This window comes from Leptosomus discolor, chromosome 2 (genome assembly GCF_034619465.1).
Source record: "Leptosomus discolor isolate bLepDis1 chromosome 2, bLepDis1.hap2, whole genome shotgun sequence".
NCBI lineage: Eukaryota > Metazoa > Chordata > Aves > Leptosomiformes > Leptosomidae > Leptosomus > Leptosomus discolor.
The window spans coordinates 53,693,140-53,716,359 of NC_141392.1; the positions used below are offsets into that span (position 1 = coordinate 53,693,140).

General features: G+C 42.7%; 1 protein-coding gene across 3 annotated transcripts in view; it reads left to right on the plus strand.

Moving 5' to 3' along the window:
* Positions 1–7,020: 7,020 nt before the first annotated feature.
* Positions 7,021–23,220, plus strand: part of GRM1 (glutamate metabotropic receptor 1) — a 189,165-nt gene continuing 172,965 nt past the window's right edge. For 2 of the 3 annotated variants that reach the window (XM_086461083.1, XM_086461084.1), the window contains exon 1: positions 7,084–7,783. In XM_086461083.1, the coding sequence (XP_086317209.1) occupies positions 7,084–7,783 (700 nt within the window). Of the gene's footprint in view, positions 7,784–23,220 lie in introns of all 3 variants that reach the window. The other variant, XM_086461082.1, reaches the window with a different exon arrangement.

Here is a 23,220-nt window from a genome sequence, read left to right on the forward strand (position 1 = left end):
ATTTGCTATTGCAGTCTTCAAAAATACGTATTTATGGAAGCTGATAAAGTTTCTTGTATACAGTCTTACATAAAAAGCAATAGACTGTGCATTGGAAAGGTGACGTTCTGGGGTATTCAGCATAAGTCACACTTTTGATCCATTATTTTGGGGTTTTTTTTGAGCATTGGAAAAGTTCTTTAAAATGTGTTAGATATTTGTTACACATAAACTGATATTTGTAAAACCTCCATTGATTCTTTAGCCATGTGTAAAATATTCCCGTTTTGGAAAGACTGCTGTCCTTTTCCATTTCTGAGATTTGCAATTTTAAATATGATTTTTTTTTTCTTCTTTTTGTTTTACAAAATATCTAGAAGGGGAGTATGTGGTGAAATGAAGGATACAAGTAACAGACAGTAAATACAGAGCTGTTTTCTTCAGTGCTAACTGTAGTCATTGAGGAAGTTTCAGAAATGACTAGGTAGTTGCAGGTTTCCCTCTGAGCAGTGCAGAGATGTGTTGTTTCATAGTCCAGTCTGAGAGTGAACTTTGAATCTTCACGAGTTACTTGTTCCTTTTGTAACTGAAATTTGCGGCATAAGGGATTACTGACCCACATCTCCAACCTGAAAGCTGAGATGGCAGGAGGGAGCAGGAGTATCTTTCCCTCATCGGCATGGCAAGAACTTCCTTTCCATATGTAGGTGTTACCAGTTTTCTGTGGTACCAGGCTGGATTCCTGCAGATGGCTTTATGCAGAGCTGTCCTTGAAAATCACTAGGAAATTCCAGCTAGCTGATGCTTTAGCTGCCATATTGCCCACAAACAGAGTACCAAATCTTTCTCTATAAGGTACAGTGACTTCTAGTTAAAGTCTTTGTCCTGTTTGTTCATTACAATCTAATTAAGCAGACCTATCTAGTTTATCTGTATTAAATCCCGTACTTCCAAGATACCGTCTGTCTCTTCACACTTACATAAGTCCCTGTCTGGCAAGTTCAGCTAGAGTGATTCAGACTGACATATCCAAATTAAATTAGAAGTCTGTGGATTTTAAATGGAGAGTCTGAAGCTCAGAAACTGTGGACCTTTGACTTTGAAATGCACTTTTCTCTTTGGCCTGATGTGGCGTAAGCTTGTTGGTATGCAAGTCCCAGCACAGATTTATCTATTTACTCAGGTTGTTTCTTAGGGGATGATTTCAGGGAAATCAGGAGATTTCAGGGCAAGTGGGTTTTACCAAAATTAATCGAGCTGGATAGAATTGGTGTGTCTGAGAGTGTGTTGAAAATACCGTGTAGCATTTTGGCCTAGAGGGCACACTAAGTTAATTTTTTCAGATAAGTAATAAATAAATATAGAAATGGTATGAAACATTATCCAGGACCAAATAGTCACATTGTTTAGCAAAGGAGACATCCAGCTGATTTCTTGTTTGCTCTTTGGGAACATCTCCATAGCTATCAGAGCACCAACATTTGTCATTCACAAGAGCAGGTGCCCAGGAGATCTCCACGCTTTGAGGCACGTGCCCCTTCTGTAACAAAGGGAAACCAGGTGCTTTTGGCTATCACATGTCATTGCTTGGATGGCACGGGTTTGTGGCAAAGAGACCGTCTGTGAGAGGAGTTTCCCTTGAGGGGAGGCCAGACCCTTTCTCTTCTGGAGCATGCTCTTGCAGTCTCTTTCCTTAACAGTCAGCACGAAGCACTTGTGCTGAGAGGTTTTTAACGTGGTGTTATAAAAGCAATCAGTTACTCATTTTAAAATGTAGAAAGAATTAACCTTATCTTATTAACAGCTCTGCTAGCCAGAGATGGAAACTGCTGAATGTCTGAATAAATCTGGTCTGTTCATTACTTCATGGAGTCTGTAGTCCTTAGAGAGTGTCAAAAATTTACAAGACATCCCCAAGTGCTGAATTTTGCATTGATTTGGGTCTCACGCTTATTTCAAAGACATTTGAAATCATAACCAAGCAGACAGTTCCCTCCTGACTGAATCTCTGAGGGGGGATTTTGGTTATTTTAAAAGGATGTGAAATCTCCTAAGCCTGTAAAATACGCTCAAGATGCTGTGACTGGAGACAGGGGACAAGAGGCTTTTTGATGGCTAGCAATGGAAACTTTCAGATTTCTGGGGATCCTTGTGGTCAAGGGGTGTCTCTGCCTGTCAAAAATAGAGCAGAGGAGGGTAACCAAGTAACCCTATATAATTACAGGTTTGTGTAGAAGCTATTGCTAGTTTTTAAGTATCACGGAAGCGAGGCCTAAATTTAATGGGTTAATCCTATTTCATTTTAATGGACCTACTAGTACAAGGAACAGCTGAGCAATCAGACCTTTACGAAGCTCCATATATACTGAGATCGATCCATTAATGTTCATTTCCTAGCAGCTGCAGCAAGTAAATGTAAGTAATCAAAATAACTGTTAAAAATGCCGTTTCTTTGTTTCTTAACAGACAGGGTGACTTGAGAGCTTAAATATGAGAAAGCGGGTGAGAATGATGTTGTAGCTGGCACATGTTTTAAATGAAAACCTATGAGAAACATTTGCTTTGCTAAGAGAAAAGGAGAAAATATATTGAATATATTAGGAAGATTAAAATCCCTCTTTTGACTAAACGAGTCTGCTAGATGATGAGATGACTCTAAATCCTTGTTCACGAGCAAACATTTCAGTATCTGCTACAGAGGGCTACCTATGCGTGTTTTGCATGCACACTGTTTGTACATAGTAGGTGGCTTTTGTAAATCATGAGGGGAAAGCATCTGAGTGAGCAGAATAGAAAGGACTATTGACAATTTACAAAAAAGCTGGTATGTGTTTTAGCTGACTTCAGACAGGAACACATGAGCTTTCTACTTGTTTCCAAGGCAGAATAAAATTGTATAATTTTAGCAGCATTGATCCGTGAAGAATAGCTTTAAATCTCCCCAGTAATTTAGCTGGAGAATCTGCACAGCTAGACAGTCAATCTGACTTTTCTCTCTTGGTAGGAAGTAGAGGAGGGAGGCGCCATGTTTGGGAAACCAAAAGTGAGGTCTCAGTAAACCAAGTTTTCAAGCTTCGATCTTTGCTACTCCAACCCCCCCCCCCCTTTCAAACTTTTTCTACAATACACTGTCCTCTCTCATTACAGATGACCAGAACTTTTCCAATAGAAGATTTTCTGTTGAAAGAGGTAATTTTGATGAAATAGAAACATTATGGCAAAAAAAAAAAAATATTTTAAAGAAATACTGGAACAGAACTTCCATTTTAAGCTGATGATTGATTTCATCTGAAGTAAAAATAATGATACACTGTGCTACACTGTATAAAATGTTTAAACAGAAAACAGAACAAAACACTTTTTCTGCCTTCGAAATAGAATATTTCAATCAACTTCCAAGTGATATTTAAGTTGCGTTTCATGGGATACTGAAAATTGTTCACATTTCCTCCTTTTCAGGAAGGAAAAATGTTCAACATGAGGTAATTTCCCATGGAAAGCCAACATTGCTTACAAGCCCACCCCAGCCCCTGCTCTGTTCTTGCCCTGATCCTCTGCTTCTCTGATGGAAGCTCGTATCTCTGCAAAAAATGCACTCCTGTGCAGTGCCCCAAGGATGGTTACTGGATGATAAAGGTACCCCATGTGTTAAGAAATTTGGGAAGGCAGTAGGAGTGTGTCATGGGCTGTTTCTGAGGGGAGAAACTTTAGATCTGTGGTCAGGGGCAGGATCAAGATGTGTAGGAGACAGGGGCAGAAGGCAATGGGATGACTCTGTCCTCTTTGGGGGTACAAGGACAGCAGGGTCACATGGGGCTACTTCCCCGTGGGGGAAGCCTTTATTTCCCCCATGACCACAGGGGAAGATTGAAGCCTGCAGTGGCAGTGCCCTCTTTCCCTAGCCCTTCCAAAAGCTTCCTGACATCCCGAGTGTCTTCTCATGAGTCCCAGACCTCTGCCAGCTCTCACCTGCTCTCACCCGCTGCTGCAGGGATTGGAGAGGCAGCAATCGAGGCCATAGCTGGGCATCGGGACCTGGTGACCTGCTCTTCAGTCTCAGCAAAACTCAGACCATCACAGGAGGGAAGAACAGCTCTGTGTGACAGCCACACATGAGCCTCAGCAGAAAGACCTGAGTGGCAGGTTGGAGGGGATGAAGGCTACAAGGTGTTAAATGTTGGGAGGAAGCAATGGGAGCATTTGCAAACGCTTCCCCTCCAGACCCAGCATAGCAAACTTTCGATTTAACCATTGGGATCATTTGCTGGCATGTTGCAGGTTTGTTGTGTCAGGGGCAGAGACTAAAATTTAATTATTAAAGCATGGATGAAGGGACATTTGTTCCCCATTTATGTGCAAATGTGTATGCCCCTCCAGGTCTGGTGCTGGCAGAACTGCCCCGAGCTGGGTCTGCGGGGCGCTGGGGGAGCTTCATGCCCAGAGGCAGAGGACAGGCAGTCCCTCCGACCCAGGCTCCCTCTCCAGGCAACATGACCTGCAGGGAAAGTGGGCACCGGCAAACCACTGGGCTGGATCTTCCATAACAAACATGCCTCATGGATAAACACACAACACAGGCAAATAACTAGCTGTGTGACAGTAAAAAAAAGCACAAATATTGACAGAGGAAGAAGACACCCCTGAGGCAGCATTCACTGCAAACCCTTCTCTGAATGAGCAATAGTTAAATGTTTGTCCTTGCCTCTTTCTTTCAAAAGTAGGGCAAATATCTATAGAGTTCCCAGCGGGGAGGTAATCTAACTTTAACTTTCATACAGTCAAGTAAAACACCCGAGACCTGTGTTAGGGATGCAAGCAGGTCGTCTGAATTATGATTATTCAATCTGGTATTATTTTAATCTGACGTGCCTCTCACGTGCTTCATTTAGATTCATCTTGACCTGAAAACTGTAATCTCAATGCCTTTATCCTTACAGGTACAGGTGATTTATCTTGTTGCAGTATTTTTTTTTTTTTTTTTAACTATAAATATTTATGTCAATAGCGAAACGCTGCCTGTGAAGCAGACCAGCACATTTCACTATCTTGGGTCTCCCGAGCGTAGTCTGGGTCCCCTTCGAGCAGCAGCCTCTTGCTTTTGCTCTCGCTCTTGCTAATTGTGGCAAGCAGATAATGAATTAAGAGCCGCGAGAGGTGAGAGCAAACACGTCCCCTGCAGCCGCAGCGTGCTCCGGCTAGTGCTGCCTTGCTCGCTTACAAGACAATAGCCGAAGAAATTAAGGAGGGGGAGAAAATGACTGATCCTTCCGTATGAGATAATGGATGAGCCCGGGATGACCTGTTTTTTTCCTTGCGGTGGAGCGGTGCTGAAGACAGAGGGCACCAGCGCCCAGCCCACAGCCGTCGCCCCGCCGCCAGCGCGCCAGCTCGGGGCGGCCGGAGAGCCGCCGATGCCCGCTCCCAGCAGGCAGGGAGCCGCTGCCTCACCCGGCCAGGTACGTCTCAGGGGTGTAACCCTCAAAACAGACCGCAGGGCTCTGCCGTGGCGCTGCCTGTGGGGCTGCCCGTGGGGCAGGCGGTGCAGGCAAAAGGCACCCGGGAGACGGGCGCCGGGGCTGCCCGGGGGAGCCCGTTTCAGGCAGCTGTGCGTGTGTGGACGCCCGGCCAGGACGGCGGCTCTCCTCGGGGCATCGCCGTCCCCGTCCCCCATCTGCAGCCCTCTGCGCCGCTCGGCTGGCAGCCCCGCCGCGGACCGGCCCCGGCGCACCCGCTCGTTGCCGGGGAGAGACGGGGGAGCGGCGGCCAGTGTGGGGCGGTGCGTGCGGCGACCGGTCTCCGTGCCTCGGGCTGTGCGTGCGTGTGTGTGCGCGTGTGTGTGTGTGTGCGCGTGTGCATGCGGGGAAACCGCGGCAGCAGCGCCGGGCGGAGGGCAGAAGTTTGGGGGAAGCGCCCAGCGGTGCTGGCGGGCGGCCGAGCCGGCGGCGGCGGGGCCGGGACAGCGGGACAGCGGGACAGCGGGACAGCGGGACAGCGGGACGCCGGGCCGGGGGGCGGGCGGGGGCCGCGGCTGCCGGGCGCTGTCCCGGGTGCTGACGGCGCCGCCGTGCAACAGGGACGCGGCGGGGCCCGGCCCGGCCGCCCGGGCGGCGGTGGCAGCGGCGCCGCCCGCCCCCTCTCCGGCACGGCGTTGCTGCCTCCCCGCCCGGCCGCCGGGCTCGCCGCCTCTCCCCGCCCGAAGCCCGCAAGCGAGGCAGGCGCGCCGGGAAGGCACATCAGGACTTTGCCCGCGGTTGCCGTAGTAACTAATATGTATTTTCCCCCGCTTGCGTGTGTGTGTCCCTGGCTGAATTACGGGTTTGTCCCCTACACACGGAAAAGTTAATCTCAGCTGCGAAGTGGTTCCTTTCTTCCTCCCTTCATTGACCTTTAAATGACATTTCCCGTCGCTGGCAGGGCAGGTGGCTCGCTCGCTCTTTTCACCCCCTTTCTGTATGGGGAAAAGAAATTCCTGAGCTGAGAAAGATGCCTTCAGGCAGTCAGAACGCGAGAAGAGAAGCGCTTGTCAGCCCGCTTTCAGGGCTGCGGCCGCTGGGGCCAGGCTGGGACGCTTCTCCCATGAGCTAACCCCCTCGTGAAACTTTCCAAACTTCCCGGGGGCGGAGGGGAGGGTGTGTGCCGGCTGAAGGTGGGGGAAACAGCCGCCTTGGCTGGAAAAGCGGACGCGGAAAGGATCATATAAACTTAACATATGTGAGTACGCACGATGCTATGTCAAGGCAAATAAATACATATTTTAATCCCTCTTGAAACTTCCTTCTGAGAGGCAAAGTGCCCCGGGAATTCGCGGAAGCATTCACCTCGAGCTGTGCGGGGTTGCTTTATCGAGCTTTAGTTTGTCATTGATTTATCGATTAGCCTGTTTTACCCCTATGTCTATGCCACCAGGTTAAAAATCTCTAGGATGACGGCTGCCTTGGCATCTTCGAGAGCGATGCTGTAAGACTTTGCTGTGATGGTATTTGGAGCAACTTGGGCGCTGGCGGGGGGAAGCAGATGCCATTTCCTACATGTCCTTAAATCATGTGCAGGCAAGCGGAGCCCGTGAAATTCGTAACCTGGGTCTGGATGACATCGTGCAACAAAATGATCGGCGTGCTGCTGGTCTTTTTCCCTGCTCTGCTCCTGGAGATGGACGTGCTGCCCAGGAGCGCCGGGCGGAAGGTACTTCTCTCGGCAGCCTCCTCGCAGCGCTCGGTGGCTCGGACGGACGGGGATGTCATCATTGGGGCCCTCTTCTCTGTCCATCACCAGCCGCCGGCTGAGAAAGTGCCCGAGAGGAAGTGCGGGGAAATCCGGGAGCAATACGGCATCCAGAGAGTCGAAGCTATGTTTCACACTTTGGATAAAATTAACGCCGACCCGGTCCTGCTGCCTAACATCACCCTGGGCAGCGAGATCCGGGACTCCTGCTGGCACTCCTCGGTGGCCCTGGAGCAGAGCATCGAGTTCATACGGGACTCCCTCATCTCCATCAGGGACGACAGGGACGGAGGCACCCGCTGCGTTTCCGACTCGCAGCCCCAGCCCCAAGGCAGAGTGAAAAAGCCCATCGCGGGGGTCATCGGCCCCGGCTCCAGCTCGGTTGCTATCCAAGTCCAAAATCTCCTCCAGCTCTTCGACATCCCCCAGATCGCTTACTCCGCCACCAGCATCGACCTCAGCGACAAAACGCTGTACAAATACTTCCTCAGGGTGGTCCCCTCTGACACGCTGCAAGCCAGGGCCATGCTCGACATCGTCAAGCGCTACAACTGGACCTACGTCTCCGCCGTCCACACAGAAGGTAGGTATGGGGCAGCCCCGGCAGCCCCCGCCCCACCCCCCCTCCCCCTCCTCCCCGCCCTCCGCCTTCCCCGGCCGGCCCCGGAGCGCTGCGCCCTCCGCGGGGGCTCCGCAAGGACGCGCCGGTCCTGGGTTGCCCGCCGGGACCCCGGGTCAGCCGGCTTCTGCCCGAGAGAGCGCCGGCCGCTGCCGCCCGTGGACACCGAACGGGGAAAAGCGGTGGGGGGCGGTGGGGGGCTGTTTCCCCTCAGCGCGGAGAAGCCCCCCCCCGGGCCCAGGCGCCGCGGCTGCGGGCAACAGGAGGGGTTTCAGCAGCGCCAGAGATCAGGCGTCTGCCCGGCGGCCCCGTCTTAATCCACGCACAGGGTGGTTCGTTTGTTTAGAAATGGCTTTATTTAGAAACCTAAATAAAAGTTAAGAGACGGGAGCATCTCGATCCGGAGCGGGCAGCGGCGCTGGCTGCGCCGAGGAGGGTCCGGAGGGTGTCCGTGGGGCTGGTGAGAAGGTCTTGCACCCTCGGTCGCTGCCATCGCGGGAAGTTTGGCAAAACTCCTGGATTAGCTGCTGGCTTTGCTGCGTGCGAACTCGTTTTCCGGGGCTGCGAACACCGAGGAAAGCAACCTGAAAGCATCCCTCTGCAGTCCGCGTAGCCCCTGCAAAGCCACGTCCGGCGGGAAAGAAAGGGCAGTGGCTAGCTTGTCAGCAGTCCGGGCAAGCGTGTTTTCATGCAGCTTGAGCGATAGTAAAAAATATTGCTCTGTACAATCTGTTCATAGTCGACAGGTTTTATTGATTTTAAATATCAAAAATATAAAAAGTAAGGGTATTTTAAAAAGGAGACGTTGGTGTAGAGCCAGGCTAGTGGACCAACCTAAGTTACAGAACTAAGTGCGTTTCACAGAAAGCAAACTCTTGTGATATATCATTGTGACATTCCTATAGTCCAGTTACGGTCCTCAAAACAGTATTTTTGAGTACAAAATTGCAAACCTGACCACATTATTGCTTCAGTTTTGCAGCTATTCTGTTTACCTGGCTGTATCTCTTGTGTGGATTTGACTTATGATTCCCTCTGGTTACTGAGCTGACTCCACACCTTTCATTCTCACAGAGATGATTAAGTAAAAAGAGTTAAGAACATATAATAAGATGAATAAATAAAAGAATCTCCAGGAAGAGTTGCATATACAACATTCAAAGGTGAATTGGATTAAACTGGACGCCTAAAACATGAAAGTGCTGCAATTTGGGGGGCGGGGGGGGGGGGGGGGTGGGGGGTGGGGAGGTAAGAGCAGTAAGCAGTGACCTGACATTTGCAGTTCATTTATGCCCTGTTCAGATGAGAAAAAGAACTGCTAGGAACGGTTGGACATGAGCTATTAAGATTCTCTATTGCTGACAGATATGATTAGATCTTGTGGAAGGCCAGGGTGAAAAATAAACATGAAAGGGGTAAATTCTTTGTTGATGTAAATCGCGTTCTCTGCCTTCAAGGCACTTCGGGGAGCTATGCTAACTCATAGTGCCTGAGCAGCTGCCTCAAGGGACCTGCTCCCTCGCTCCCTCTCGCTCTGTAGATGTAACTCTCGTTAACATGAGTGGGACTTAGCTCTTGTGGAAAAGAACAGCTTATGAAGGTTATTTGTTAATGCATTTTTAAAAGATCATTATAAGTAGTAATTTCAGTCATTGCTTGTGAGACATCTTAATTAAATATCTTTTTTAGTAATATGTTACTGACAGATAAAAATGCCTTTTGCAAGGTATTTTTATACACTTTGAAGTGCTACTTTTGAAAATAGAGGATCAGTTCTGGCAACACAAAGCAACAGTCTCCTCTTAGGAAACGTCACAAGGATTTTGCAGATTATGTATCTCCAGGAAGGTTAATATTTCTTTTTTAAATTATTATTAATCTGTATCTGTATCTGCCATACCTTTATTGTTAGATTCCACTGGAAATATGTAGCAAGCTTCAACTTCAGTGTTTCTTTCCAGAAAGACAAGTTATTAAACCCATTCCAATTGCTGTTGGGTGGATTCTGAAGACCTTCGGTTGTGGGGTTTTTGGGTTTTTTTTTACTATTTCAAGTGAAATTAGTATTCATGAAAATTGGTGTAAATTGTTAATTTCTGTTGTTTCAAATCCCATGCATTCACTGTGAGAGATCTGCCTGCTGGTTTGTTAAAGGTGTGATCATTCTTTGCAGACAACACAAAGCCACTCTGAATAATAGTCTGCGTGAACAGGAGCTGCTCCATCCGTGCTATGTTTGGAAATACAGGGATAAAGTGTAGTTAGAAACATTCCTCCTCCACACTTACTCATAGGCCTCTACGCTGTCTTTACGGTGGGCTGCAAAATGTGCTAGGAGGAATTCTAGGGTATTATGGGTTGGAGAATCGCTTCAGCAGAGACTGTGAGAAATGGGCATGTTTCTAGGAAATGCACAAGTTGACACTGTGAAGAAGTTTATTTTTTCATCTTCCGAGTACTCCAGATCCAGTCTGGTAACCTCTTGAGAGCAGAAACGCTGCTTAGTTCCTACCCGACCCCGTGTACTCATGGGGATGGACAATCCTCAGCTCTTGTAGCCACCCAGCCACAAGGGGATGCAACGAGACCACTGAGCTGATTGATTACCTGTGTCAGCTAGCCATGCTCCTCAGTCTACACTGGCCCAGGGCAGGGTCACAGGAATAGCTCAGAGGTGATGAGCCCTTTCTCAAACAGTCTGAACCATCCAACTCCTGTCTTTACCCTTCCTCTACTCCTATCTGCTAGCTGGAGTTATCTGAACACCCAAAACAACACTGGTCTACACAATTACACCTTTAATGAAAATCAGAATTAAATACCACATGATTCGGTGCCCACATTTTTTAACATGAAGCATAGACATGCTATGGAAATGAAGATAATAAAGTCACCCGTGTAGCATGATGTCTTTAAGTAGTCCTCAATGTCCTACTTTGCATTTGACATGAAAATTTATTTGTCATATTTCAGTTAGTGGTGACGACACTTAACTACATGAAATTTCTTGCATGAAGGTATGGCATACCTGTTGGGTTTTTTTTTTTGCACAGTGGTTTATTAAAAAGTATAAAGATTGCAAACTTCTCAGCAAATAAAATACGTTTTCCAAGGTCCACACAGCACGTTGCTCCTTTTAGATTAAAATTGACACATAAAGCTCCACATTAAAGAACAAAGAAAGGCGAGTTACTGTGTTTGGTTATTTTATTATGTATCTCAGTTGAGCACAGTTGCACATCACGAGACTGCATTTTTTCCAGAGTGGGCAGCAGTCATTAAACAATGTGGGAAATCTATGCATCTGCCGGCGGAGGGCTGCGTGACTGTATAGTAGCTGCAAGGCATTTTCAAGGATATTATTTTTTTAAGGTTTCTTCAGTGGTAATTCAGTGTTGGAATTCTTGGTGTGTATACATCTCAGCTGTTAGGCTTGGAAGCAACTCATATCTGGAAATGCACATAAGGGGATGTCTAACTCTGAGCCAAGGCTTCATATGGAAATCAAAGGCATCAAAAGCACATGCGTTAAGTTGGGCACAATCCCAAGTGTGGTAAGGGCAGAAGGAACTATGCTTGCTAAGGGTTACTTTCCAAGTGAGATATTCTGGTCTTCAGTGAGATAACCTCAGAGTCAGGTATTATTCTCAACTTAGCAGGCAGCCACCGGTTATTTGGTAAAACCGTGAAGAACTACAAGGGGACACTTCCTTCCTCACCCAGAGAACGGACCTGGGCTGCCTCCAGGATGAGGCAAGAAATGCTGAGCGGAGATGGTGGGCACCACCTCTGTGCTGTTTTGGTGCTGAAGGCACAGAAGTTAATAGAGTTGTCTCCAGAAAATGCAGAGCAGTTGTGAAATTGCTGTCTGTTATACCAACACACAGGATGCCTGCACCCTGGCTAGTGATCAGTAAGACTCTCCACCAAATCAATCACTTTTAGCTGTTCCTCTTATACACAAAGCAGGAGAGATGGTGGTGTAAGAAGCCTTTTTATCACCTCATCTTCCAAATCCATCACTTGTGAATTAGCAAATAGGAATACTTAATGCCTGTGCCTGGCTTTTCTGCATATGTGTTAGCCTTATAAAATATATGTGAGATTTTTGATGCTGTGAAAACAAAATCTGAATGTGCAGAATGTATCTGTTTGAGTGCCATTTGCGATTTATGGACCATTCTTACACTTCAGTGTACAAATGCACCTTTATAAACAAAATCTCCATTCCAACAAATTAACATGCAGACTTTGTAATATCACCTTTGGAAATGGAATGATTAAGTTAATTGCATTTTGACTCTTTATAGATTAATTTTACTGAGAGCACTGAGATGTTTCTGGTCTTGATCATTTTTTTCAGATTTGTACTGCCAGGCTGTTCTTTTGCTTGAGTGTAAGGCTTAAAATGAACTATGATGCAGCAGATGGCAAAACTGCCAGATCAAAGTAGATGGCAGGTAGATTATCTTCACAACGATTTTTGATAACTTGACTGTCCCAGGCTCTCCATTGTAGTAATGGTCTGGAAATTCATAAGCATGGTTATATATGTTGGAAAGAGGATGGAAGGGAGTGAATCTTGTACTTGATTGCCAATTTCAGAGGAAATAAGTTCTTTCAGTAGAACTCGCTAAAGTAGCTTTAGAGGTGCTAGAAAAGAATACTTCTGATTAAAGATAAGTGCAGCAATATCCGTCAAATAGCTCAGAGGAATACTTTTTGTATGATTGTGTTTAATTTCTCATGAGGTGTTCCTAGAGCTGTTTCTAACAATGTTATAATATTAATTTCATGGTGTCACTTGATTGATGCTTTCTGATAAAATTATGGTCAGGTATTAGAGAAAAGCAACTCCAATTCAAATGTTTGAAATCTCAGAGTTTGCAAATATTTCTATAGGTACCAACAGTTACAAAAATGCTCTTAAATGTTAACCTCACAACATGAAATGTTGTGAATTGTGCCCGAGATATGTGTTCACAAATGCATATTCTAAACTATTTTTTTCTCCATTTAACTAGCTTCACTAACCATCTTCAGAGGCTTTGTGATAGGGAAAAAAGGAGAGAGATATGTCCCAAGGTGGACAGAAATTAATTTGAAAGCAAGTAGGGACTAGAATATTCCCTACTTTGGACGCATTAATTGTATTTATCAGAAGGTGCTGGGAGAAACATTTACATCAATTGAAGCTGACAAAATTATTGTGGGTGACAAACACCATAGAGATCAAGAAAAATTCCTTCTTGACAATATATTGCTTTGCAGTGCTCCTAAATTCACGAATAATCCAGCTTTTTGCCTACACAACCGGCAGCTGCATGAGTTAAATCAGCTCAAAAACTTCATCCAGCTTCTGTACCTGCCTTCTCAGCAATATTGCTAGAGTTCATATTTATCAGTCAACACCATGGGCTCATTTGTGCTTTACTTACATTTTTTCTGCATTATGCCCTTACTTTCAGGTTTGTATGTCCCACGATCCTTGTAAACTCCTGCAGGATTCTTGTCTCACTGAAGACTGTTTAAAAAAAGTTAAATGATCTCGGCTTTCTCAAAAAACTATGTGAAAATGCCTGTAAAATGTTCCTTTGGATATATGGTTCGTAATATGAAGGTGCTTGTGCTTAGGTTTCTCAGGCAGAAAACCAAAAGCTATGTGAAGTGAAATCATATAACTAGAAGTAGCGTCACCCATTGAGAAAGAGTCTTCAGGGGTCTGATGCATCAGAGAGCTGGTAACTGTAGTGGGATACCAGAAACATTCACCTGCCACATGCAACCCAGAGAAATACTGATCAAAGTCATTACTAACTGGCACTCACTGACCCACGGGAAACAAAGCGGGGATTTCAGTGTGTGTTCTGGGTGGCAGGTGTTTGCAGCATAAGCCACTGTCACAGATGGCAGTAATTAACACCTGTGCTGGCAGTCTGAACCGGAGGGCCAGAAACTGACGCGATGTGAACTATAATAGTGTTTCACCTAAAGAAACCATCCCTTCACCTGTGGATATCTAAGGGATGCTAAGGGATATCACCAGAGATGAATGGAGAGAAATGTGCAACGAGTGAATGCCATCCGGTGGGCAACCAGCTCGGTTTTGCTGGCTATTTTTTCAGACTGGATCTTTTTCCAAAACACTAATATTGCTATTATTATTATTATTATTATTACTATTAATGTATGGCTTAAAGAATGATTTCTAGATCTGGTTTACTCATCAACGCAGCACAAAGATGGCTGTTGAGAAAGGTGGCAGGAGTCTTGTGAGCTTTGAAGCCACCGTAGACATTGCTGCCTGTTGGGCTGCCACCCCAGTTCCTGTCCAGGACAAAGGAGTGCCCACGAACAGCTGTTCATGGACTCTAGAGCGGCATAAAGTCACTGAAGTCAGCTGAGTTTGTGTCAATCTTAGTTCTTTATCAGTGAAGAAACACTTGCAGGATGAGGGCCATTTATGATGTGTAAGAAGTATGCCTGAGAATGGTGCATATATAAAGGCCTCTGGTATTAAATGTTTTATGTGAAAAATAAACCGTCTTTGGCTGAGGAAAGGAAATAAAAATTAAAGAAATATTGAAACTGCTGTACTGGGTCTTCAACAGTGGGCTGAATATTAAAAGAAGCAAGAGCAGGGCATGTACAGAGCATAACTTCACAGCTCCAGTAAGTAGTGACTTCACAAATACTAGGGCTACCAGCCACCAATGGGCCTTTCCTTTAGGAATTTCTCTAGTCCCTTTCTGTATCTATTTATACTTCAGTCTCCATAGTATCATAACAATGAATTCTAATTGTATGTTGCATGAACAAGTGTTTCCTGTTATTTACTTGAAACTATTCCTCGATGACTGCATTACCTTCATACATTCATCCAAAACTTCTCATCTTTTGTTAATCATAATCATTATTCTGTACTTCTAATTCCAGTATGAGACATGGAGAAACAGAGCTATATCCAGTATTCAGGGTGGGGGTACACCACAGCTAAACTCACTTGTGAAGTAACAATTTCAGTATTGCTCTCAGACCTTTCCTAATAAACTTCCAGTAGTCCATTACCTTTTTAGCTACCACCATATGCTGAATAGATGTTGTCAGAAAATACTTTATAATTACCACAAAACTTTTTTCTTAAATGGTAAAGCCTACTTCAGAGGCAATTATGCATGGATTTTCCTCATGTGCATTATTCTTCATTTATTAACACAAAATTTATTTCCTACACTTGGGTTCGTATCTGTTAGCCAATTATTAATCCAGGATCTTCTGTCTTAACCCATATTACTTCTGTTTCTGTCGGGGCCTTTAATAAGGTCCTCGTCAAAAGCTTTCTTAAATTCCAAGTACTCTATAGTGATTGCATGATTCATATGGCTACTCTTTCCAACAAATATGTCTAATAAACTTCTGAGGTATGTATTTTCTCTGCAAAAGCTATGTTGGATCTTTCCTAGTATGGCGTATTTATTTATTTGTGCATTAATACCATTTTTGTTACAGTTCCTACCAACTAGCTTTATGCAGAAATATCTTAAGTCTGCAGAAATATCATCTCTGTGTCGATTGGATTACTCTCTATGCCTCTGTACTCTCTATGAATTTTGTTAAAAAATTAAAACTGATAGCTGAAAAGATAAAATTACTTTTTCCACTTAACCACTTCCATCTGTTTTGGTACTAAGGCCAGTTTAACTGATGGTAATGTACCACAACAGAAAATCAGCTGGTATTGGCAATTTATTAAAGTCCGTTTTACAGATTGGTTCTAAAGTACATTCTATTGACACTCTGAGACAATAGTTCAGTCTTATCCTACATAAGGGATGACCTTTGTATGAGAACCATCCTATCCGCCCTCACAGGCAGTGCAGACTGAGAGAATTAATTTAACTTTTCTGCTATGGTTTTATCTTCCCCGAGTGCTCTTTTTATATAACTGGTTATCACTGAATATCAGGCAAGTTTTCCATTTTTGGAATTTTTGAAGAATGGTGGGTTATTAGATTCTATGCCTTTATGTAAAATTGTTTCATCTTGTTTTATCGTGGTTTTGTATTTCGTTTGTCAAGCTATACTCTGTTCTCTTTCCCTCATTAGGATGCAACTTAGACTTTTAAACATATTTTTTATTTTATTTTATTTCATTTTATTTCATTTTATTTTATTTTATTTTATTTTATTTTAGTCGGTTTAGGAAATTTATTCTTCTGCTTTATCATGCTGGCTTTTTTGGTGCTTTTGGAGGTTTGACTTTCAGCTTCTTATATTTCTGAGTAGTCTCCATCTAATTTTTTAGTATTTCATTCTTTTGCCTGCTCCTTTTAATACCCTTGAAATTAGCTTTTTCATTTTTATGTAATTTATTTAATTTTAAATTAAGTATTACTCTTACTGATTTTTTATTTCACATGCAACTTTTTCTATCCAAATATGACTAAAGTACAGTCACAATTACAGACCACTTTTTGGGTAGTTAGGTCTTAACAAGGCCTTGTATATTGCTCAAGACTAAGTCAAGAGTTGCTTCTTTTGTGAGTTCAATGAGCAGATGAGCAACACATGTGAAAAAGAAACCAAAACACAGTATGTAAGAGTTGCCTTCATTTTCCATTATCTAACCTACAGTCTGGCAGACATACACACAGAGCCAGGGTGTGTTGATAGCGTTTTGTGACATGTGGGGTGCTTTTTAATGAAAAGTACTGTGCATCATAAGCTGTCCTTTCCTCCTTTCGTCTTGTGACATGCCACTGCCTAGATAGCTTGTGTGACAGATATTTCATTTTACTGAAAAGTCGTATTTGTTATACAAGCCATGGTCCTCCATTTGAACAATTTCCATTTGTATTCTCTCTTTAATGTTTTTAAATAAATGAGTTTCTTAAAGCATATTTGAATTATATTAACAGCCAGCAATGATTTGTAAGTCCCTTTGAAATTGGATAGAAATGTTATAAGAATAGGCATTTGGCGATTCTGCTAGACAAAGCAGAGAAGGTCATGTCCTGCACTGGTGCAGTGCAGAGAGCAAGTGCAGCTGTAAGGCTCTTGATCCAATGCTTACTAAGTTAGTTAGTGGTCCCTTGTTGAGTCCTACGGGTCCTGAATGGGACTCAGCATGGCCATCAGATGTTACCTTTTCAGGTTGTGGAGCTGACATGCCTCAGAAAGCGCTAAAAATCTATAGGGCTTGTGAATTCCACAGCTAGAAGGATCTCATAGTTAATTGAAAGCAGTGTAAAATTGTGTGAAGGCAAACTGTGTTTGTTGGATTTGCACAGATATTAGAAGATATTCGTATACACGGTTTTTTCCTTCCAACTAGAAGGTGGCTGAATCTAGTGCATTTCTTCCTATATAAATTCCCCAGTGATTTTAACTCTTGTTTCTCATTGCAAATTGTTTGAGGAACAAACTTTCATTTTCTTAAATGCAGTCACAATTTGAGGTTATTTGACCAGCAACTTTCGTCCTTATTCATTTGTGGATACAGACGGATTTATAAAAGCTAGTAATTTCCCAAACATTTATTCAAACAAAACTCATCCTGGCAAACAGCAATAAGAACGAGGCATGAGTATTGCTGAAGTGACAGCTATTTGAAATCTGAATAAGTGTTCGTAAATACTTTCTTAAAATGTCTGGCCAGGCTCCATTGAACATTGAGTGTCTCCTCCTATGTGGAGTAGAATATAAAAGATAAATCTGTAATTAGTTGTCAGGAAGTGAGAAAACCTTTCATACTTATTTATATAAGCCTTTCTTACCCGCATGGTGCTGTGGCAAGGCTTTAGCAAATGGATATTTGGCATGTAGATCATCGTGCTGGATATTGAAAGATGGTGATCCTCCCAGTGAGAATGTATTTCTCTGACTGCAAGCTCCACATGTGTATATCTCAGTGTCTTGCCCAAGCAGCAAATGTGGGGAAACTGAATATTGACAGTGCTGTAAAGGAATGCTATATTATCAGCATTGCTAAAACTGGTAGGATGATTTCAGAGACTGGGAAGCTAAAATCCACTCCTGCTGAACTGTTCGGAATGGGTTACAGCAGTGGGCCGACAGCATTCTCTTGGATGATGCCCTTATTTGCCAGGCCATACTTCCCTGGAAGGATAAACTCATATTCAGGATCAGATTAAACCCTCTACATCTATATGAAGCAAAAAGTGCTGAGCTAGGACAGTCACTTTCCTGGAACAAAACTGTTCAAGATTTTGAGAACAGGGAATGAGCCAGGCAGCAGCCCCAGCAGCCTGGGTATCATTTAGTCCTTTCTTGATCCCTTCCCTCTCAAGGTACTACAGTTGTGGTCCTCAGGTGTCACCACATTCCCTTGTAAATAGGCTTAGCCGTCCTCTTCCACATGCATACCTGCCCAACTCAAACTGTTCTTTGTCCACCATCAAGTCTGACCAGGACTCCAACACCTGACAGCTCAGTCTGTGCATACTAAGTGACACGGTGCCAGTTCCAGTCACCCAGAGCCCAGATCCCTTCTCTTTCCCACACAGTGCCAACCTGCAGGTGAAATGACAAGAATGACAGGAAGGTTTTCCAGGAGCTCCTTCTGGATTTGACACTGACCTCAGAAAAGAGGTGGCCAATATTCTGTTAAACGCATGACCCTAACCGTGCCTGCAATGGTGTCCTCCAGTGTTGGCATCCTGGAAAAGGGTAGGGTAAGGATGCAGTGAAAGTCTGAGTCTGCAGCAAGAGGACAGTAGTGTGCAAAACTGATGTGACGAAGTTGAGTAAGGCAATTAATATTGATTTCAATATATTATGGAACAGCCAAAAATGAACAGTCTTGAGTTATGCCAAAAATCCTGACACAAAAGACAAATGACTTATGCCAGACAGCTTTGGCTACCAAGACAGCAATCCCCAGAAAAATAATAAGAATTCAACTGACAAAAAGTTGCAATTAAATTAAAACCAATCAGTGTGACTTTACAGAAAATGTCTTCTCAAACAAATGTGATTTTATTCCCTGATGAATGTGCAAACTCGGTGGCTACAGATAACAGTGTGGATGAAATAGCTTGGATTTCTGTAAGGCACTGAATTAGTATTATAGGATATTTTTATTAAAAAAGCACCGTGCAATCTCAGGAAAACAGACATTGCATAAATGAAAACTCAGCACGCTGACCTCAGCAAGTAAAGAGTGACCATCAAATGAGATTATGTCTATGGCGTTGTGCAGAGCTTCACAAAGGGTCTAATGCCTCATTGTCTTCATCAATAATATACAAAGCATAATTGCTGACAAGATATGCAGATTTGTGAAACGGCGATTAATGGAGAGAAAAGGGAAGATTCAGATCTCTTGGTAAGCTAGTCCTATTCTAAGAAAATGGGTGCTAATACAGTCAAATGTCAACCATAAATACAGGAAGAAAGCACATGTGCAACTTCCATAGGAGGAACATGTCTCTGAAAGAGGCCCTAAATATACTGTATCGTTATAGAGGAGCTGCATCAAAAAAACCCAATCCAAAATACAAAAAGCTAATGTCATCCTTGAGAGAGTGGGAACTCTACCTCAATCTAAGGGTTATTAGTATTAACTTTGCTAGTCCTTGTTCAGTTCTGTTGTCAACATTTTAAAAAGAAAGTTAAAATACTGAAAAGGGGTAGGGATAAAACTCTAAATGATTTGAGGCCTGAAAGAAATGCCTTATAGCAGAAATCTAAACCTGTTTAGTCTATCTATCTGGTTTGTCAAAAAGAGATACAGCTGGATTTATCAAAAAATGTTTCATTTTCTCCAAACAAACCAACCCAGTAGGAACTACAGGGCTCTATCCTTATTGTTCAATGCGTAACAAGCACCAATTGCTGCTAAGCCAACAAATTCCAATTAGAAAAAAGACAAACATTTTTACTTGTGATGGTGATTAACCACTGGGACAAATGACTGAGGAAAGTGATACGCTTTCAGACTTTTGATGTTGTCTAATTAAAATTTGCTGCAGATGTTCCAGAACAGTTTCATTTGAAATGCAAGTCACTGGACAAGCACAGTGGGATCTGGAGTGAATGTGTGGGTTGGCATTATACATGTGGACAGATATGAAGACCTGACTTTTTCTGGCATTAAATCTTATTCATTTATGGATGGTTTTGATTATGTAAGCAGGCAGGAAAAAAAAATTAATTTAAGGAGTGGCTTAACGCTCCTTTGCTCAGCTGCCTCGGAAAAGTCAAAGTATCCTGTACTGTTGATATACTGATTGTAGAGGAAGAGAAACTCTGGATGAAATATTCCCCTCTGTCAAATTCAGTCTGCTGTTGCAGTTTACATGCATTATGTTGAGTCAGTATTTGTTCCCTTAGCAGCAGTTGGTGCTTGTTATGCATTTTACCATTAGATTACAGAGCCCTTTCCTTCTTACTATTTTTTGTTTGCTTGGGGAAAATTTTTGGTTTCATGAGGATTTTATACTGCACTTATTGTCTTATTTGTAGCATAAATGTTGGCCCCTGTGAATGAAGGTAACAGCAAGTTTTCTAAAAGGATACAGTGACGTTTTTCTATGGTATCATTAATTAGAATACTACTTTGTACCTAAAATGATATAATTCATCTGACAGCCCATGCAAAATAAATTAAAAAAAAAACCCAACCCACTATGGAAGAAAACAAGAAGTTGGTAGCTAGGGTAATTAATGTTTTCACCCAGCATGAAAGGAATTCCTAGAAAGGAATTCAGTGGTGAATTTTGTGAATATTAGTTTTCATTTTAACAGAGAAAATAAGGGCATCAATATTTTCTGTGTTCTGTTTTGGAACACAACCAGCATGTTACAGGTGCTATCCCTTCATGCAGTTAACATCTTAATGTCCTCTTACAAGGCAATTTACAGTATACTCATGTTTGAAAACTCATTGTCCTTATCACACCTACTTGTGCTTTTTCTACTGAGTCCAGATACATATGAAAAAATATATTCCACTTTTGTCATAGCTGTGGTATTGCCTGTGAAGTGTGAAGCAGAAATGTGCTAGTATCACGAATATCCAAAGTAACATCACTACTTTTTATAGTTCATATCCTAAGGAAATACGAATAATAAAATATTCTTTAATTCTGGTAGTATATCTGTATTTGCATTCAGAACTATGATTTGGCTTTAATTAAGTCAATGGAAGCTATTGACTGAAATTCAGCCGAACATCTAACTCTAGGGAAAGGTCCTTTAAGGTGCAGAATACTCTTACTTGATCCCAAAAGTCATGTCAACACTAGCTTAACTTTAAGCATTTGAATAATGGAGAATAAGAATTAACTGTACTCTTGCAGGACACAGTTTCTGGGGATTGCTCACATCACAGCCTTACAAGATTAGGCACGATGTGCTTATCTCATTAGAGACAGGCTTTCTACCAATAAAACTAACATTTATACGCCTTGTAAAGGTCTGTGTGGGTTAGGCTAGGGGGAAACCAAAGAGCCTTAGAACTGTACATATCAGAGGATTATGAAATCTGGTGAGTGGGTTGACTGAAGAAAGGCTGCAGCCCACCAGAGAAAAAGGGCAGGATTTTGAAGAGACAGGTAAAAGTTAGTTGCTGCTGCCTTTCTTAAATTAAAGTGCAGTGCTGAAATAAATGATTAGATTGGCTATCTTTTCTAATTTTGTAAATAGAACATCAAGGTAAGTAGGCATCTAACTGAACGCTGAAACTTTGTTCTATTTGCCCATGTAAGAATTAGGGTTTATTTTTAAATATTTTATTTGTTTTGCTTTTATTACTTATTTGCTAGAAACTGGATTACACTAGGGTAAATGTCACCTGGATTTTTTTCCTCTCTTTTTTAGTGAAGCGTTTTAGAGTGCTGATTTGTATGTGCTTAAATTCAGATGCTCAGACAGCTCTTTTATTATAATACATGCAGGAAAATAACACATAAAGCAGAAAAAGGAAGGATGTCCTTCTGTATCTCCATCACACAAAGCCTTCTCATGTAAAAGGCTACTGGCTTTTTGCTGTTGCCAGCCTCCTTATACTTTGACTTCCGAAGAAGCCATTTTAAATTGTCTAGCCTCTGACAAATACTAACTTAGATTTGAGAATACACAATGTGTTGTGAAATAGAAATGTAAAAATTACAAATTGCAGCTCATATTCAGAATAAACACTATGTATGCTCCACTGCTTATTAGGCAGGTTTGATGTTACCAGCACAACACAGAAGGTGATTGGGAGCTGCCATGAAACAGCACTGGGCTGCCTTGTTTTGGGGAGAAATATGTTGAAATTCAAAGTTTTTTTATAGAATCATTTAATTTCACTGAATCACCACATGTCAAAGGGGAAAACATCCTATAGGAATCTTCTAACCAGCTCTGCCTCTAACTCTGGGTCTCATCATCCCATCCCCTAATAATCACAGCCTGTACCTTTCTGTACCAAGTTCTCCTAGTCTTTCCTACAGCTTCATCTCCCAGGCCTGTGTCTCAGAATCTATATTAATACCTAAAATAGCTTCTAAAAAGCTCAGTTGACTATTCATTGTTTTCAGAATGTATTGCCTTCTGGAAAAGCACACACTTGCTGCCAAATCATTCTTCTTCAGTACTGTTCATGTTTTTACCATAAGCCACCATATTTCAGTAGTTTGAACAACCAAGTGTAAGCATCTCTGGACTGTACAGAATTGATGCTCCCAGTCACTGGGAAGTACATTTTCTTTAGACTGAAAAAAATAAATCTGTCTGAGCTGCAAGCTTAGTTTTCAGACAGGCAAAGAATTTGAAAAAGGCTTTGTAGTCACTACAATTAGATCATAATTAGCGTTTTATTATTGTAGGTTATTTAATCTAAAAATAGAATTCACTTTCAACCTGATTCCATTGATGTCAATGGAAGATTTGCCACTGATTTCTGTAGGAAGAAGTTTTGAGTATAATTATTACACGATTTCAATGCAAATGTATATGCATACGAGGAAAATGTACATGTGCATGAGGGAAGGAAGAGGCTTATAAAACAGGACCGAGGGAAAGCCTGTACATCTCACCAACAGAAAATATATTTATTCAGATTGCTTTATTTTCATGTAGAAAGATTTCAGGAATACATTCTAAAAATGTAAATCTTTATAAAGAATTGTAATGTATGGTAACGTAATGGTAATGTACAGTTGAACGTCAGTCTCAGGAAGACTTGGCTTTATGCTGCTAATAATTATCTTTGTGGTGACAACGGCCATTGTTATTTAGAATAAAGGGAAAAAGATGTTCTCTGTACTGTACTCAGGAGCACCAATAGGCAAAGGCATACATTTTAATGACAAGAGGGTGGGGATGATGCACACCTGCAAGCACAGATGTTTTACTCTTAATTTCTGCAACTTTGGTTTTATTCAGAGAATTTA